This window comes from Carcharodon carcharias, chromosome 6 (assembly GCF_017639515.1).
Source record: "Carcharodon carcharias isolate sCarCar2 chromosome 6, sCarCar2.pri, whole genome shotgun sequence".
Lineage (NCBI taxonomy): Eukaryota > Metazoa > Chordata > Chondrichthyes > Lamniformes > Lamnidae > Carcharodon > Carcharodon carcharias.
This window is the reverse complement of record NC_054472.1, coordinates 170600066-170615466: the sequence shown is the minus strand read 5'-3', so window position 1 is coordinate 170615466 and position 15401 is coordinate 170600066. Positions and strand designations below refer to the sequence as shown.

Sequence of the window (15401 nt, the reverse complement as noted above, 5' to 3'; positions counted from 1 at the left end):
CTGCTGTAGACACGTGGCTGTGCGGTGACCACAGATTTTGACCCAAGCCTGCTCTAGATCTAGGTCCCACCAAGGTGCGTGTCTCTGCACTGATGGAGGGTGTGGGTAAGCGCTGTGATGGGTCGTCCAGGCTGCTTATTTCCAGCTCTCCAATGGAGGTGTCCTCTTGGCTGGAGGTGAGGATGTGGATGGAGCCGAGAGACTGGCTAAATGAGGACGTTAGTCGCTTGGCAGAGCTCCCTGTGAACCAAAGTAGAGATAATTAGTGTGTCAGCAGAGCCAAAAGCAGGAGAGAGAGCACTCACAGTTGCATTGAGAGAGGGATGATGTGGTGCAGGCTCCTCACGTGGGTGTTCGTCGCCGACCTCACCGTCACCACAGGCACGGTCCATGTCCTCACCAGTCAGTGCGTTGGCACATGCCTCAAACTGAGTGAGGGGCCTAATGTGGACCACTCCCCACCCCCCAGACTGGGTTGTCTCCCTGCTGTTGTGAGCCAAGTTCTCCTGCATGAAAACAGATGGAGGGGGTGTGGGCAGGATGCATGGCACTGCGTGGAATATTTGTCTGGTGAATGGAGCCATGGACTGGGTGAGGGCACTGGCTACAGATGATATGAGCCTGATGTGGTGTGAGAGAGAGTTACAATGTGTAGGGTTAAGGGGAAAAGGCAGGAGATTGGCACTAAGTTAAAATGCTTGAGAGCCGGTCAGACACGATGGGCCAAATGGCCTCCTACACCGTAACAATTCTGTGATTCTGGGGTGTTGTCCCTTGAGATGTGAGATTGTTATGAATGTCAGATAGGTTTAGGAGTGTGTTGAGAGTGATGAGTTGGTTAACTTACCCTGGCAGAACAGATGAGAGCATTCATTCTCTTCCTGCACTGGATGGCTGATTTCCTCGATGCTCTGATGGCACTGACTGCCACTGCCATTGCCTCCCAGGCTGGATTGGGGTCTCTGGTGGACCTCAAGTGGCTAGAGAAGGAGTAGAAGACATCATGGCAGAAGGTGTCACTAAATTTGAGGGTTGCCGTTTCCCTGGATTTTGGAGGCATCTGTGGCCTGGAGCAGTCCTGGCCTATTGACATGAAGCAGGCTGCGCTCTGGTGCACTTTAAATGTGGCGCCCGGAGTGAGGCAGCGCTGAGGTCACAGTATGGTGGGCAAGCATGAACCCGCCTGCCAGTAATCTGGCGTGTTTCCCGTGAATGCATTTTTAATGAGGCTGGACACAGCGGGAAGGGGTCGATATGGTGCAAAAACCCACCATTGTGACCGGCGGGTAGGACGTCCTTTTTCACACCTGCTACGGCACTTAGTGCAAATCTGGGACAATTCCGCCCTTAAAGTCAATAGCTCCAATCAATTCTGCCCAATAATCCAGGGAAGACTCTCCTCTCTCTGTAGTATCCTGTCTTTTCTATTTTTTTGGCAGCACTACTTCTGCTTTCGTTGTATCGGCATCACAGGCTAACGTCCATATTCCTCCAACATTTATATGGGTAATGCTAGCTAAACGAGGCATGGCCTGCTGAGATGGGCACCCTGATAATGAAAACTTAAATGGAAATAATCTAAAGGTAAGTTTTGAAGATTTCAAGTGATGGGGCTCTGACTATTTTCTTTAGCAGCTTGTTCCATTGTGGGATTGTCCTTGGGAAGAAAGATTGTTGATATATTGTCCTGGAAACAAACGGTCTTTGTAGTTTGTGCGGATGTGGCTACCTCATGCTTTATCATTGCCGAAGGGCACCAGGTTTCTGTCAATTCCCACCAGTCCACTCCTTATTTTATAGAATATGATCAGATTATTTTTCTCCCTCCTTTGCTTTGGTGATTCTCTTATGCTACCTGGCTGCTTTCATAGCTCTATCAGCTTTTGTCAAAAGCCTAGCTCCATGTAAAATGCATTAGTGCAGATCCTATCATTACAAGCTCGTTGACCAATAGTAAATAAATAGGAAAAGAATAATAAATACACAGTTTCTCTTGTGAAATATTTGCAATGCCACCATACTACTTTATTAATATGGCTGATAGTGTGTGAATAATTAAACAAGCACAGTTGTTGAAATTATATTTTGTCACAATCGTGTTCCAAAATAAAGTACCTATTAAATAATTAGCTGCAGGCTGTGTTAGAATCTGCCATCTGGAGGATTCTTCATAGGGTGGTACAGCAAAGGAGACAAACTCCACTACAGCTACTTGCTGCAATGTTTCTGCATGATTTTTGGATGCTCAAGGCAATTCTGAATGGCAACATAGATTACATATATTGTGCAGCACTGGAGCAGACGACATTTGGTCCAATTAGTCCATGAAGGTGTTTAAGCATAGTGATACAGTAGCATTGTAGTCAATAGGTTGAAGGTGAAGACAATCAGTTGTTCTAACTGTGCACAGCTCAGTTGGGTAACATTTTGTATGAGGTCAATGTCGTGGTCCATTTTTAGTATTAACAGATTAAACACCAGCTTGGGTTTTGTCAATGGTGACAGTACAAAGAGCCAGCATACATCATTACTACTACTATTACCACCACTACCAGTACTACTACTACCCACTAATTTTTTTTCCCCCTTTTTTAATCGTTCATGGGATGTGGGCATCGCTGGCTAGGCCAGCATTTATTACCCATCCCTAATTGCCTTTGTTCAGAGGCCATTTATTTCAATCACATTGCTGTGGGTCTGGAGTCTCATGTAGGCCAGACCAGGTAAGGACGGCAGATTTCCTTCCCTTAAAAAAGGACATTAGTGAACCAGATGAGTTTTTACAATTAGCGATGGTTTCACAGTTATCATCAGACTTTGAATTCCAGACTGTTATGTTGAATTGAAATTTTACCATCTGCTGTGGTGGGATTCAAACCCAGGTCCCCAGAGCATGACCCTGGGTAGCTAGAATACTAGTCCAGTGACAATACCACTATGCCACTGCCTCACAGGAGCATTATCAAACACAATTTGACACCAAGTTACATAATGAGCTATCAGGACAGGTGACCAAAGGCATGGTCAAAGAGACAGGTTTTAAAGGAGTATTTTAAAGGATGAAAGAAAGAAAGAGGTAGAGAAGCGAAGAGGTTTAGCGGGGAAATTTCAGAACTTGGTGCATTGATAGCTGAACACACAGTCACCAGTGACAGAGTGAGGTGAGGGGAGGTGATGGCATAGTACTATTGTCATTGGACTAGTAATCCAGAGACTCAGGGTAATGCTCTGGGGACCTGGGTTTGAATCCTGCCATGGCATTTGAATTCACTAAAAATCTGGAATCACAAGTCTAATGGTGACCATGGAACCATTGTTATAAAAATCCATCTGGTTCACTAATGCCCCTTTACGGGAGGAAATCTGTTGTCTTTACCTGGTCTGGCCTACATGTGACTCTCGAACGCGGCCGACTCTGGAATGGCCTAGCAAGCCACCCAATTGTAACAAAGCCACAAAAAAAAGAATAAAACTGGATGTACCATCTGGTAATCAACCTAGGCACAGGAAATGACAAGAGCAATCTCAGCCCCCTTGACCCTGCAAAGTCCCCCTTGCTAACATCTTGAAGCTAGTGCCGAAATTGGGAGAGCTGTCTCACAGATGAGTTAAGCAACAGCCTGACAGTCATACTCACAGAATCATACCTTTCAGATAATGTCACCACCAGCACAATCCCTGGGTATGTCCTGTCCCACCAGCAGAGGTGTACAATCAGCAGGGAGTTGCCCTGGGAGTCCTCAACATTGAATCCGGACCCCATGAAGTCTCATGGCAGCAGGTCAAACATGGGCATGGGAACCTCCTGCTGATTATCACATACCACCCTCCCTCAGCTGATGAATCTGTGCTCCATGTTGAACGCCATTTGGAGGAAGCACTGAGGTGGCAAGGGTGCAGAATGTACTCTGGGTGGGAGACTTCAATATCCATCACCAAGAGTGGCTCAGTAGCACCACTACAGACTGAGCCCTAAATGACATAGCTGCTAGGCTGGGTCTGTGGCAGGCGGAGAGGGAAAAACATACATAACCTCATCCTTACCAACCTGCCTGCTACAGATACATCTGTCCATGACAGTATTGACGTACTGCAGTCATTGTGGAGACAAAGTCCTGCCTTCACATTGAGGATACCCTCCACTATGTTGAATGGCAGTACCACTGTGCTAAATGGGATAGATTTTGAACAGATCTAGAAACTCAAGACTGGGCGTCCATGAGGTGCTATGGGCGATCAGCAGCAGCAGAATTGAATTTGAACACAATCTGTAATCTCATGACCCAGCATATACCCGACTCTACCATTACCATCAAGCAAGGGGATCAACCCTGGCTCAATGAAGAGTGCAGAAGGGCATGCCGGGAGCAGCACCAGGCATACCTAAAAATAAGGTATCAACCTGGTAAAGCTATAAGCAGCAATTGATAGATAGGGCTAAGCAACCTAAAATCTAAGCTCTAAAGAAGTCCTTCCACATCTAGTCGTAAATGATGGTGGACAATTAAACAACTCACTGGAGGAGGAGGATCCACAAATATCCCATCCTCAATGATGGAAGAGCCCAGCACATCAGTGCAAAAGATAAGACTGAAGCATTTGCTACAATCTTCAGCCAGAAGTGCCAAGTGGATGATCCATCTTGAACTCCTCCGGAGGTCCCCGGCAGTATTCAGTCAATTTGATTCACTCCACGTGATATCAAGAAACGGCTGAAGGTACTGGACACTGCAAAGGGTATGGGCCCTGACAACATTCCAACATTAGTACTGAAGACTTGTGCTCCAGAACTTGCTGTGCCCCTAGTCAAGCTGTTCCAGTACAGCTACAACACTGGCATCTACCCAGCTATGTGGAAAATTGCTACATATGTCCTGTATACAAAAAAGGACAAATCCAACCCAGCCAATTACTGCCCCATCAGTCTACTCTCCATCATAGGAGATAGTAATGGAAAGGATCATCAACAGTGCTATCAAGTGGCACTTGCTTAGCAATAACCTGATCACTGATGCCCAGTTTGGGTTCCACCAGGGCCACTCAGCTCCTGCCCTCATTACAGCCATGGTTCAAATATGGACAAAAGAGGTGAGATGAGAGTGACTGCCCTTGTCATCAAGGCTGCATTTGACCGAGTGTGGCATCAAGGAGCCCTAGCAAAACTAGAGTCAATGGGAATCAGGGGGAAAACTCTCCACTGGCTAGAGTTATACCTAGCACAAAGGAAGATAGCTGTGCTTGTTGGAGGTCAGTCATCTCAGCTCACCTACACTGTCACTGGGTCAAAATCCTGGAATTCTCTCCATAACAGCACTGTGGGTGTATCTACACCACATGGACTGCAGCGGTTCAAGAAGGCAGCTCACCACCCCTTCTCAAGGGCAACTGGGGATGGGTAATAAATGCTGGCCCAGCCAGTGAAGCCCACATCCTGTGAATTAATTAAATAAAAAGATACACAAGAGATGCAGAGATTTCTGAGGGTTGTAGGGCTGGAGGAGGTTAGAAATAAAGAGGGGTGAAGCCAGGGAAGGATTTGAAAAGAAGGGTGAGAATTTTAAAATTGAGCTGTTGCTGGGCTGGAAGTCGAACAGGCCAGCAAACACTGGAGTTGGGTGAATCGGACTTGGTGAAATTTAAGGTATGGACAGTAGGGTTTCGATGAGCTTATGTAGCAAAGATGTGGATGAGGGTTTCAGCAGCAGATGAGGGGAGGCGATGATGGAGTCAGATGGTGCTACAGGGGTGGATGTAGGTGGTTTTGATGACCGGGATTCCTCCACCCGCAGGTTGTACTAAGTACCCAGAGAGAACACTGTGCTTTAGCTAATAACAGACCAAGGATCCCCTGCTGCTCAGATATTAACATTGAAAGAATGGGGTGTTCAGTATATCTTTGGTGATTTCTACCACCTAGAAGGACAAGGGCAGCAGAGCAGATGCATGGGAACACCACCAGCTGCAAGTTCCCCTTCAAGCCAAACACTATCCTGACTTGGAATTGTACCACTGTTCCTTCACTGTCACTACGTTAGAATCCTGGAACTCCCTTTTGGAACAGCACTGTAAATGTACCCTGCACCAGATGGACTGCAGTGGCTCACCAGCTTAAGGGCAATAGGGATAGGCAACAAATGCAGACCTTGCCAGCAATGCCAACATCCCATGAAAGAATCAGAAAGTCTCATGCCACCAGGTCAAATGTGGGCAAGGAAACCTGCACAATACCACCTACCAGCCTCCTTCACCTGATGAATCAGTGCTCCTCCATGTTGAAAACTACTTGGAAGAAGCACTGAGGGTGGCAAGGGCACAGAATGCACTGTGGGTGGTGGACTTCAATGGTCCATCACAAGAGTGGCTCAGTAGCATCACTACTGACTGAGCTGGCCGGCTCCTAAAGGACTTATCTGGAAGACTGGGCCTGAAGAAGGTGCATGGTTAGGAAACTAACAAGAGGGAGAAAAACCTACTTGACCTCATCATTGTCAATGAAGTGGCATATCAGGATGTATCATAGGATTAGCCAGGCTTGTCCAAGTTGTGGTCATGTTTTATAAAGTGCTTGTAGTTAAAAAAAAAGACTAGAATTAATATGACCTTTTAGCCAGACTGGCCTTTTGGGTTAGTCCATGATAAAGCTGAAGGAATGTGGCCTTTGGGGTCAGGATAAATAAGTTGCCGAATGGTCTAGGAATTAAACTAATAAACCGATAGCTTGACCTCGGGGTCAAGCTGAGATATGCAGATGACTAGGCACAGCAGCAAAATGTCAGGATAAATAAGCAAAGTTTATGTTTTGGAGCGAACTATTGTGTGCTTAAGGTCAGGTCACTATGTAATTGATTTACAAATTCCTCCAGAACTGCTGAGGTGATAAACAGGTCATTCTGTGTATATATTGTAAACTCATTTGTAATTAAAGATGTAACAACTTAGTGCCATTGACAACTATAGTGCCGCTAATGTAGTAAAATATCGAGGCACTTCACAGGAGCGTCATCCAACACAATTTGACACCAAGCCATCAGGGCAAGTGACCAAATGCATGGTCAAAGACATAGGCTTTAAGGAATATCTTAAAGGAAGAGAGAGAAGTAGAGAAGTGAAGAGGTTTAGGGAGAAAATTTCAGAACTTGGGGTCTTGGTAGTTGAAGATATGGTTATCAATGGCAGAGATTTCCAAGGGTTGTAGGGCTGGAAGAGGTTAGACATAAGGAGGGCTGAAGCCAGGGAAGGATTTGAAAAGAAGGGTGAGAATTTTAAAATTGAGCTATTGCAGTGCTGGAAGTCAAACAGGCCAGCAAACACTGGAGTCGAGTGAATCTGACTTGGTGCAATTTAAAGGTATGGGCAGTAGAGTTTCGATGAGCTTATGTAGCAAAGACGTGGATGAGGGTTTCAGCAGCAGATGAGGTGAGGCAGTGGTGGAGTCAGGTGGCACTACAGGGGTGGAAGTAGATGGTTTTGCTGAACTCCTCCACAGCAGGTTGTACAGAGTAGCCAGAGAATATTGTGCGTTAGCCAATAACAGATCAAGAATCCTCCTGCTGCTAAGATATTAACATAGAATGAATGCAGCAGTTGGTATATCTTTGTGATCTCTACCACCTAGAAGGACAAGGGCAGCAGATGCATAGGAACACCACCAGCTGCAAGTTCCTCTCCAAACCACACACACCATCCTGACTTAGAAATATATCACCGTTCCTTCACTGTCGCTGGGTCAAAATCCTGGAATTCTCTTTTAGAACAGCACTGCGAATGCTGGAACATTGCACATGTTACGTCCTATTCATAAAAAGCAGTACAAATGAAATCTGAACAATTTCTGCCCCATCAATCTAGTCTCAAACATCAGCAATCTGATGGAAGGTATTGTTAACAGTGTTATCAAGTGGCACCTACTCAGTAATAACCTTTTCACCGATGTTCAGTTTGCGTTCCACAATGGCCTCTCAGCTCCAAACCTCATAACAGTGTTATGAACAGTTTGGGAGAAAACTGAAACCCTTGTTTCGCTTACTGTTCATAATCAGTGTGTTTTTGGAAAGGAAGGTGTATATGTTTCTTATCTCCCCTGAACGTGTGCAGACAATTTAAATAACAGCAGAAACCTTTCGTGGGTTTAATTTAAGAGGATTATTTACCCATGTATTCGCCTTGAGAGTTTGCTACGTCACTCATGCAGCCGTGCACATGAGAAAGATACAGTCCAAGAGAATAATGCACTTTTAAAAGTTGTAAATGAAGGAATAGTTAATCATTAATATGTTTGGCTTGCCATTTGAAAAACAGTTGTTGCAGGCTGGTGAAGATGGCATTTACATTCCAAAAGGATAGTTTAGGTGGTTTCATGACCTGTAGTTATATATCAGATATTAATTATAGGATTCCCTTGAAAAGATGGCTGCTCAGAAGATCAAAGTTAGTCACTTATTGTTTCTTCTTACCAAGAGATCAAGTTTCTTTACAGGTGGGCTTGGAATAGGAATCAGGCTGGGAGACCTTTTAGGTGTAACAGTCTTCAGAGTTTTAAAAAGTCATGAATTTAACTGCCTTAGGCTTCTGATGATGTTCTCTGCAGACTATCTAGGTTTCTCTCTAGTTCTTGGAATAATAGATTTGTTATCTGAAGACAGTTTCAGTCACATGATAAACTGCTATTCTCCACATAATGGGTTGATGCCAAGGTGATTGATACACAATGAGGGAATGATTGATGACCCATCAATATACCAGCTACAATTAGCTCACGTGAAAACCTTATTTGATATTCCATCCTTGCAGCTCCAACACACCCAACAGCCGTTGTTTGTTAGATCTCTCCCATTGAGCTGGTAAGGATGGTCACTTTCCACCTGAGAAATCCATTTGCATTTCAGAACTTTCTAGAGGCATTTTCAGATGAGTTAATCCTTTGTGCAGAAATTTCAAAAGTCACCTGACCCTTGTCAGCCATCTTACTCAACTCGTTAGAACTCCATTTTATTTAAAAATGGACACTAACTAAATGCTGCAGTCCATTTCCTATCTTAACATTAAACATGCCCTTACTCGACACAACCACTTTCTTGGTCCAAACATGGACAAAAGAGCTGCGCTCAAGGAGGTGAGGTAAGAGTGACTGTCTTTGACATCAAGGCAACATTTGACTGAGTGCGGCATCAAGAAGCCCTAGCAATACTGGAGTCAATGGGAATCAGGGGAAAACTCTCCACTGGTTGGAGTCATACCTATTACAGAGGAAGATGGTTGTGGTTGTTGGAGGGAAATCACCTCAGTCCCAGGACATCACTGCAGGAGTTCATCAGGATAGCATCCTAGGCCCTACCATCTTCAGCTGCATAGTGTTCAGGATCATTCACAATTCCTCAGATATTGAAGCAGTCCACACCCAAAGGCAGCAAGACCTGGATAACTTCCATCTTGGGCTGATAAGTGGCAAATAATATTCACACCATACAAGTGGCAATGACCATCTCCAACAAAAGAGAACCTAACCATCTCCCCTTGACATTCAGTGGCATGATCGTCACTGAATTCCCCCACTATCAACATCCTGCTGGTTACCATTGACCAGAAACAAGAGGTCAGAGGCTGGAAATTCTATTGTAAATAACTCACTTTCTGACTCCGCAAAGCCTGTCCACCATCTATAATGCACAAATCAGGAATATGATGGAATATTCTCCACTAGCCCAAATGAGTGTGCCTCCAAGAACACTCAAGAAGCTTGACACCATCCAGAGCAAAGAACCTGCTTGATTGGGACCCCATCCACCACCTTAAACATGGTGGCAGCAGTGTACACCAGATAAAGGATGCACTGCGGCAACTCACAAAGCCTCCTTCAAAAATGCCTTCCAAAGTGATGACCTCTACCATCTAGAAGGACAAGTGCAGCAGATGCAGGGCAACACCACCATCTGAAAGTTCCCTTCCAAGTCACTCACCATCCCAGATTGGAACTATATCGCCACTTCTTCGCTGTCACTCAGTCAATATTCTGAAGCTCCCTCTCCAACAGCACTGTGGGTGTACCTATACCACATGGACTGTAGTGGTTCAAGAAGGTGAACCTTCTTGAAGGTTCCAACAAACAAACACTGACCTTGCCAACGATGCTTATATTCCATGAAAGAATAAATTAAATCCAAGTTGTGCACAGCTTGGTCACATTAACAGAGGTAAGATAGTGAGCAGGTAATCTGTTCTAGTCATATTGGTCAACAGATAAATATTGGCCAGGAGACCAGAGAGAAATCCATGTTCGTCTTTGAATATTGCCATTAGAACTTTTACATCCACCTTAAAGAGCAGCCAGTTTAATGTCTCAGGGGTAATGTGCTGCAATGTCATCTTAGATTATCTGCTCAAGTCACTGAAAACATACGACCGTATGAACTAAGGGCAGGAGTAGGCCACTCGGCCCTTCAAGCCTGCTCCGTCATTCAATAAGATCATGGTTGATCTGATTGTACCCTCCTACCTACCCCCCAATAACCTTTCACCCACTTGTTAATCAAGGATCTATCTAGCACTGTCTTAAAAATATTCAAAGATTCTACTTCCACTGCCTTTTGAGAAGAGAGTTCCAAAGACTCACGACCCTCTGAGAGAAAATATTTCTCCTCATCTCTGTCTTAAATGAATGTATTTTTAAACCTTGGCCCCCCGAGGAACATCCTCTCCACATCCACTCTGTCAAGACCCCTCAGGATCTTAAAGGTTTCAATCAAATTGCCTCTTACTCTTCTGAACTCGTGGATAAAGCGTAACCTGTCCAACCTTTCCTTATAAGACAACGCACCCATTCCTGGTATTAGCTTAGTAAAGCTTCCCTAACCTGCTTCCAATGCTTTTACAACTTTCTTTAAACAAGGTGAACAACACTGTACACAATACTCCAGATGTGGTCTCACTAGGGCCCTGTACAACTGAAGCATAACCTCCCTACTTGTGTATTCAATTCCCCTCACAACAAATGATAATATTCTATTAGCTTTCCTAATTACTCGCTGTACCTGCATGCTAGCCTTTTTTTGAGATTCATGCACTAGGACACCCAGATCCCTCAGAATCTCAGAGCTCTGCAATCTCTCACTATTTAAATAATATGCTTTTTTAAAATTCTTCCTGCCAAAATGGACAATTTCACATTTGCCCACATTATACTCCATTTGCCAGGTCTTTGCCTACTCACTTAACCTATGTCTCTTTGTAACTTCCTTATATCCTCCTCACAACTTACTTCCCTACTTATCTTTGTGCTGTAAATTTAGCAACAATACCATCTTTCCCTTTATCCAAGTCGTTTATATAAATTGTAAAAAGCTGAGGCCCCAGCACTCACCCCTGTAACACACCACTCATTACATCCCACCAATCAGGAAAAGACCCATTTATGCTACCCTCTGTTTCTTGTTAGCTGACCAATCTTCTATCCATTCCAATATATTACCCTATGCCATAAGCTTTCATTTTCTGCAATAACCTGCAGAGAACACAGAGTCATAGAGGTCTACAGCAGAGAAAAAAAAGCCCTTCGGCCCATCAAGTCTGCGCCAGTCAATAAGTAACTAACTATTCAAATCCCATTTTCTAGCACAAGGCCCATAGTCTTGTATACCATAGCATCACAAGTGCACATCCAATTACTTATTAAATGTTATGAAGGTTTCTGCCTCTACCACCCTTTCAGGCATTGAGTTCCCAGCCTCTGGATGAAAAAAATTCTTCCTCACATCCCTCTAAATTTCCTGCCCCTTACCTTAAATCTATGCCCCCTAGTTATTGATCCCTCCACCAAGGGGAAAAGTTCCTTCCTGTCTATGTCCCTCAGTTTTATACACCTCAATCATGGCCCCTCTCAATCTCCTCTGCTCCAGGGAAAATAACCCCAGTCTATCTAATCTCTCCTTATAACTAAAACTCTCCAGCCCAGGCAACATCCTCTAAATCTCCTCAGCACTCTCTCTAGTGCAATCACATCCTTCCTATAATGTGGACTTTAGAATTGCACACAATGGTCTTGCTGTGGCCTAAACACAGAGATAAGTAATACTGATTCACATATGTTCCAGAGTCTAGAATCAGAGTTCAATAAGGTATTCCTTCATGGAGGTTGACAGGTTGAAAGCTGATGCTGAATAATTCACTTTTCCAGTGATTTTGACTTCACACGATGAAATAGGCATGCAGAGTTGAATTAGCCTTGTAGTCTCTTCACAGATAATGATGTGCGAGTTTCACCGATACTGCCAGGTAGCTCCTTTCATTTGAGGGTCACAGACAGACATAGATCCTTGGGTCTTTGTCCTGTTCTACATTTTTAGAGCTAGCAATGAGCATATCTCTATGTATTTTATGAAATAAAATATACAGGGTGAGGCCTTAGCCCCTCACACTAGCTTGAAGTATTTGGCAATCATACATTCTAATGAGTCTCTTTTTGACACTTCATGACTGCTTTGGCATGACTAACACTTATTGCAACCTACTTTCCTTCTTACCAACTGGTTTGCTACAGTAATCCCGCGTACTTGTTAGGAACATTGCTGTTTTGATCTGCTGTGATAGTCCAAACCTCCTTGTGGTATTTTAACATCTTTAGATGTAAGTACTGCTTGACAAGAATCAGTAATCCTTTGGAAAACAACCGTGTACCTTGATAATACTTACTATTTTCCATCGCAAACGTCCAATTACCCTAATAGTCCCAAATGGCTAAAATCAAATGGGGCGAGATTTTCCGGCCCCGCCGAAAGTCCACAGGCTTATGGCTGGGCTGCCGAATCTCCCGCAGCGGAGCCCATCACAAGTGGACATTACATTTCTCAATAGCAAAAACAGACATGGTACGGGATATTCGAAAAGGTTTTGTAACTTGTTTTACCTTGTAAGTAAGTTCCACTGATCACCTTCACGGTCCGGCTCAGGTTGTTCGGATTCAGAGAGTGGATGAAGGAGCGCCAGACTTGTACTTTCTGTTCACTGTATGGATCCATATTCTTTCTTTCTCACGTTTACTGAACTAACACCCTATTAGAACCAGAAAAAATCTGAATACACTCAAAGTGGCAAGGTGCCTTATGTTCATGATCCTCCAAGCAAAATCAAGATACTCTTAAAAACTGGTAATTGGCATAACGATTGCAGTTAATGATTGCCTACTGCTTTGCAATCATCCTTCATGCTTGGATGTGTCTTAAGCATGGAATTTTGGGTTGATTCCAACTATTTATTCAGACCATACAGCGCATTGTTATCTTGATCATGTAAACTTAGATACAATGAGAACATTTACAAAGAGCTACTTGTGTGCTTAATGATTTACAGTTTCTTATACACAGGTCATAAGTAAAACAATACTGGCTAAACTTGCTCAGAACAAGAACCCCAACCAATCTTGAATGCAGAAATTCTCGTTTGACGTGGAGCCTCACTTGCCTAACATACAAACTTTTGCAAAGCTTCAAAGAATCGACTTTTGTCTAGATATCTATCAGTTACCATGTGAAGTTAAAAACCGGAGAGGCTCCTTTCAGACACGTATTGACGCTAACACGAATTCACCACTAATCACTGAATTTCAGAGGGCTGGATAATATTGATGTGAGCAGATTATTAAAATTGAGTTGTGATTAGGGACCTGGAGAATGTGAGAGCATAATTTTTTTGGGGGGAAAAATATACTTTATTCATAAAATATCTGAAAGAACATTACAAAACATTTCTAAATGGCCATCACAAAAAGCGCAATCATATTCAACATTTACACATGATTCATGAGGTGCTTCAATACAATCAATGAATATTAGTCATTTCAATATGGTCATTACAGACAGTCAAACAGTGTAATGAAATTGGAGTTATCAACATACATCATGTTCCACTGTGAGGTGCTTCAATACAATTATAATGCATTTAGTATTCATTACATACAATCTTTGTGAGTAGTACAGCCCGAGGGGTCTATACAATACCCAGCCCCTCGGTGCACTATAGCAGAAAGGTTTTATAGAGTGACCTCTCTCCATTGTGCCTTTGCAGTGGCTGCCCCAAGCTTTAGTGCGTCCCTCAGCATGTAGCCTGGACCTTGGGATGTGCCAGTCTGCAACACTCAATCGGGGACAACTCTTTGCGCTGGAAGACCAACAAATTTCGGGCAGACCAAAGAGCGTCATTCACCGAGTTGATGGTCCTCCAGCTGCAGTCGATGTTATTCTCAGTGAGTGTCCCTGGGAATAGCCCGTAGAGCACAGAGTCCTGCGTCACAGCACTGCTTGGGATGATCCTCGACAAAAACCACTGCACCTGTCTCCAGACCTTCTTTGCAAAGGCACATTCCACAAGGAGATGTGAGCATAAAATTATTTTTCAAGACATGCAGTAGTGTTCAGAATGCGTGCTTGCATCAATGCATGTCTGAAAGTAACATCCTTGAGTGACTCCTTTTTGGGTCCCTGTACTCCACCCCCCCCACCCCTCACCCTGTGGTACTCCTCCCTACCTGCCCTATACACCCTTGACCTAGGTCCCTCATTCCCCCCCCACCCCCCCCAATGGCCCTGGCAAGACCTTGAAGTCTGGCTCCATTGCAGCACACTTCCTTCTGGCACTGCTCCAGTCCCAGCAGTGGGAACCACTTCCAGGGCACTGCTAGGGCCAGATAATTGTCAGCAGACCTCAGAGGCAGGACTTCCTCCCCAGTGCAGGCAGCGGGTCTGCATCAAACCAGTTAATAGTCTGAAAGCTGTTAAACGGCTATGGGGCAATCCCGCCCCCAGTGTAAAATTCAGTCCAATATGTGTAGCTACCATTCTGATGTATGCGAAGGCATCATGTGTTGATGAGTATATTTCCAACAAGCCTTCTCAGTATCAAATTTTATTAAATGCAATTTTCTGAATCCGTTCATTGATCATGGAAGTAAATGCTACATTTATAAATAAAATAAATAATTGTTGTTTTACAATGGGTATCTCACAAAGATGCTGTCCATAGAAATGCATTGTTGGCAGAGCTCCTTCCCAGATAAAGCAGCACCAAATGTGACTGATCATTTCAGAAACAATTGCAGTTGCACCTCAGCAAGCCTACTTCTCCAAAATGACGATGTCTTTGTGGATCAAAAGGATGCAGTATTTTTGGAGGAAGACATCTCTGCTATTGATATGAGGTGGGTGTTGATAAAGAAACACTGAATGTGCTCCATCCAATAACCTCATTGAACAGGAAAGCAAATTCAACATTAATGTAAAGGAAATAATTATTGGATTAACTGCCACTATTTAAGGCTCCTTCAACAGCACCCCCCAAACCCATGACCTTAGCACCTAGAAGGACAAGGGCAGCAGATGTGCAAGAACACCACCACCTGCAGTTGCTCTCCAAGC

General features: G+C 44.0%; 1 protein-coding gene across 1 annotated transcript in view; it reads right to left on the bottom strand.

The window, feature by feature from the left end:
- Positions 1 to 13067, bottom strand: part of LOC121278853 (protein THEMIS3-like) — an 82643-nt gene extending 69576 nt beyond the window's left edge. Inside the window, exon 1 of the mRNA XM_041189311.1 lies at positions 12899 to 13067. Coding sequence (XP_041045245.1) covers positions 12899 to 13010 — 112 coding nt within the window. The 5' untranslated portion in view covers positions 13011 to 13067. The remainder of the gene's footprint in view (positions 1 to 12898) is intronic.
- Positions 13068 to 15401: the final 2334 nt, after the last annotated feature.